This window comes from Euprymna scolopes, chromosome 36, assembly GCF_053919585.1.
Source record: "Euprymna scolopes isolate OS-2025 chromosome 36, ASM5391958v1, whole genome shotgun sequence".
NCBI lineage: Eukaryota > Metazoa > Mollusca > Cephalopoda > Sepiida > Sepiolidae > Euprymna > Euprymna scolopes.
The window spans coordinates 68,499,821-68,503,380 of record NC_136517.1 but is presented as its reverse complement, the minus strand read 5'-3'; the positions used below and the strand labels follow the sequence as shown (position 1 = coordinate 68,503,380).

The 3,560-nt window shown below is 45.5% G+C and overlaps 1 protein-coding gene across 1 annotated transcript; it reads left to right on the top strand.

The window, feature by feature from the left end:
* Positions 1 to 563: 563 nt before the first annotated feature.
* On the top strand, positions 564 to 1,169 carry LOC145260254 (uncharacterized). Its single transcript, XM_080118083.1, has one exon. It carries the CDS (start codon positions 564 to 566, stop codon positions 1,167 to 1,169), a length of 606 nt encoding a protein of 201 aa, XP_079974209.1.
* The last annotated feature ends 2,391 nt before the right edge of the window (positions 1,170 to 3,560 follow it).

Below are 3,560 nucleotides of genomic sequence, written 5' to 3'. Positions count from 1 at the left end.
CTTATCACCGAAAACCATTCAACAACACCGGACATTTTGTTCCCCCACGGAAAAATAAAAAAACATCCCCGCCGGACATACAGTTCAAACACCATGTGTCATATATAGACTTAAAAACGTTTTAAACGGATATTCTTCCCCGGCCAGCAAAAGAAAAACCAACGTGAGTACTTGCTTCATATAAAAAACAACATACACACACACACATAGTTTTTCTCTTTTACCAGAAATATAAAAAAAAAAGAAAAAGCATAGTCTATCAATTTATTTTATTGTTTAAAATAAAAAATAAAAAATTTTTCTCCTATTACGTACAGTTCGATACCTTTTCTAAATACCCCCCGCCACACGTGCTTCGGCTTAAATGTTCCTTTTCCTATTAGAATAGATTTTTTTTTTCGGTCCTCCCAGAAGGGACCCATAAAAGTATATTTCTTCATTTTTTTAATTTTTAATTTTTTATTTTTAGTACTTCCAATATTTCTCGTGTTTCTTTGGCATTATCCTTCAAGTCGGATAACTGAATTTTTTTTGGTCTGTTCCTTTTTTTTTGTTAGTTAAACATGTCCACCGTATTGCCTGCCTTTGCTGGCGACGTGCGAGTTTGGTTTGCCCAATTGGAATCGCATTTTTTAGCAAACAACGTATCGGAGCAGACAAAGCTGCACACATTATTCAGTGCATTCCCCGCATCGTTGACGCCAGTTATCAAGGATTTGATAACTGACACCCCCATTAATTCTACCTATGAAAGCATAAAGCAGGAGGTGCTGCTCCGAACGTCAGTCTCAGCAGAGAGGCGTTTCCAAACGTTGGTCCATGACAAACTTTTAGGGGATCGTATGTCAACGGAGTTACTCTGTAGAATGAGAGAACTGGCAGAAGATGTCCCGACCGACAGTGCCCTTATAAAGCAGCTCTTCATTTCGAGGCTGCCGTCTCAAGTAAAGGCAATTTTGGCACCTATGGTTAAGAAGCAATCTGTAGATACCATAGCAGCATCGGCAGATAGGGTGATGGAATTCTCTAGGGGACCTACCACCGCTGTGATCCCTCAGCCACAGGCTGAAGTTTTTACACACGCTGCTGCAACTGGGAATGCAAGCCGAGATGCCACGTCTTTGGCTATACTTGACGCTATCGAGCGTCTCACCAAAAAGGTAAAATAATTAAACGCAACTAGATTACCATCGCCCAGACGCCGCTACCGAGGTCGCTCACCATTTCCCCATCGCCGCCGCCAGTCTAACATGCCAGGGCTATGCTTTTACCATAGCCGTTTTGGAGCAGAGGCACAGAGGTGCACAATGCCCTGTTCGTTTTCGAACCAGGAAATCTAAGGTCTGGGGACTTGACCACGGCAAGCTCTCCACTGGGTATGCACACAAACTGTGCCTATTTTATTATAGACTCGCTATCCCAGGCACGTTGCTTGGTTGATACAGGAGCCGCTTGCAGCATATGGCCGCTAAAACTCCTCGGTAAAAAACCACCAGTATCGCCAATCACACTGCAAGCGATAAATCACTCGGCAATCTCCACATATGGTCAAATTTCTCGTTCTCTAGACTTGAAATTACAGAGAGACTTTACGTAGGTCTTCACGGTGGTCGACTTACCGTACCCCATACTAGGCGCGGACTTTCTGCACCACTATAACCTATTAGTGGACATGCGAAGACGTCGGCTGATAGACGCTAATACGGAACTTTCCGTCTCTGGGGTAAAAACAAACACCCCCGCTATCAGCCCGGTATTCTTCATTGCTGCATCTGATGACCCATACCAGACTTTACTGCAAGCGTACCTGGAATTGACCAATTTAAATTTTTTGGTCAGCAAACCCACTCACTCAACAAAGCACCATATTGAGACCACAGGTGCACCTGTGTTCTCACGATCACGCCGCCTCCCTGCTGATAAACTTAAGGCAGAATTTAGCCATATGCTGCAGCTGGGAATAATTCGCCCCTCGTCCAGTCCATGGGCTTCCCCTTTGCATATGGTCCCTAAGCGTGATGGGGATTTGCGTCCGACTGGGGACTACCGACAACTGAATGCCATGACGGTACCCGATCGTTACCCAATCCCACACATTCAAGACTTTGCTTCCTCGCTGCATGGTTGTAAGACCTTCTCTAAACTAGATCTGGTTAAGGCTTACCATCAGATCCCGGTGAATCCGGCCGACATACCCAAGACTGCGGTTACAACTCCATTTGGAGCGTTTGAATTTTTAACTATGCCCTTCGGTTTGCGAAATGCGGCTAGTACTTTTCAGCGCTTCATGGACGAAGTAGTGCGTAACTTAGACTTTGTCTATAATTATATAGATGACATTCTCGTGGCAAGCGCCTCACCTGAGGAACATGTCACTCACCTCCGCCTACTGTTTGAACGGTTTCAGAAATAGCAGGTGAGGATTAACCCTGGTAAATGCGTTTTCGGTGCGTTGTCGCTAGTTTTCCTAGGCCACATTATCAGCCCAGACGGTATATCTCTGTTACCAGAAAAGGTGAAGGCTCAACAAGACCTTCAACCACCTCTTTACTTCGCCAACTAAGGCACTTTCTTGGTCTGTTGAACTATTACAGACGTTTCATCCCACACTGTGCGGATCTTCTAGTTCCTCTTTCTGACCTGTTACGCAACAGAAAGAAGAAAAACGAGCAAATCTCACTTAATGAGGTCCAACTAGAAGCGTTCAACGAAGTGAAAACAAAGCTAGCGATGACATCCTTACCTGCACACCCCGTACCTGATGCCCAGTATTCTCTGGTCGTTGATGCATCAGGCACAGCTGTAGGTGCAGTGTTGCAACAGCAGCACCAATAACAATTACAACCTCTCGCATACTTTTCGAGACAGCTGAAACCGGCAGAACAGCGCTACAGCACATTTGGCCGCGAACTCCTAGCAATGTACCTCGCAGTGAAACACTTCCAACATTCACTCAAGGGCCGTCAATTCACGATCTACACCGATCACCGTCCACTTACATACGCACTGTGTGCTAAACCGGACAAATATTCTCCCTGTGAAACTCGCCACTTGGATTTTGTTTCACACAATTTACTAGCGATATCCGACATATTTCCGGTGAACAGAATGCTGCGGCAGATGCTTTGTCTCGCCTTCCCATTAATTCTCTGTCCTCACCATCGGATATCGACTTACAGCAAATGCCCCTAGACCAGCCAAGTCTGGACACTTTGGATCCATCGTCACCTGAATTTGCAACTTGCAAATTCGCATACCTGCCTGTGCCCACTTCAGACACACAGATCATTTGTGACACCGCAACGGATTCACCTCAACCACTAGTTCCAATGACTCATCGTAGAGTTGTTTTTGACACCCTACACAATCTGGCACACCCTGGATTCAAAGCCACAGTGAAGCTGATTACAGCTAGATTTTTCTGGCCAAATATGAGGCATGATATCACTGCCTGGACACGTTCCTGTGTATCTTGCCAAAAGTCAAAGGTGCACAAGCATATCCGTGCACCCCTAGGAACATTCAGCACCCCAGATGCTCGGTTCAGCCATGTTCACATA

What these genes read in the sequence shown, in the direction of transcription:
- LOC145260254 (XM_080118083.1), top strand. Translation starts at nt 564, where the DNA reads ATGTCCACCGTATTGCCTGCCTTTGCTGGCGACGTGCGAGTTTGGTTT.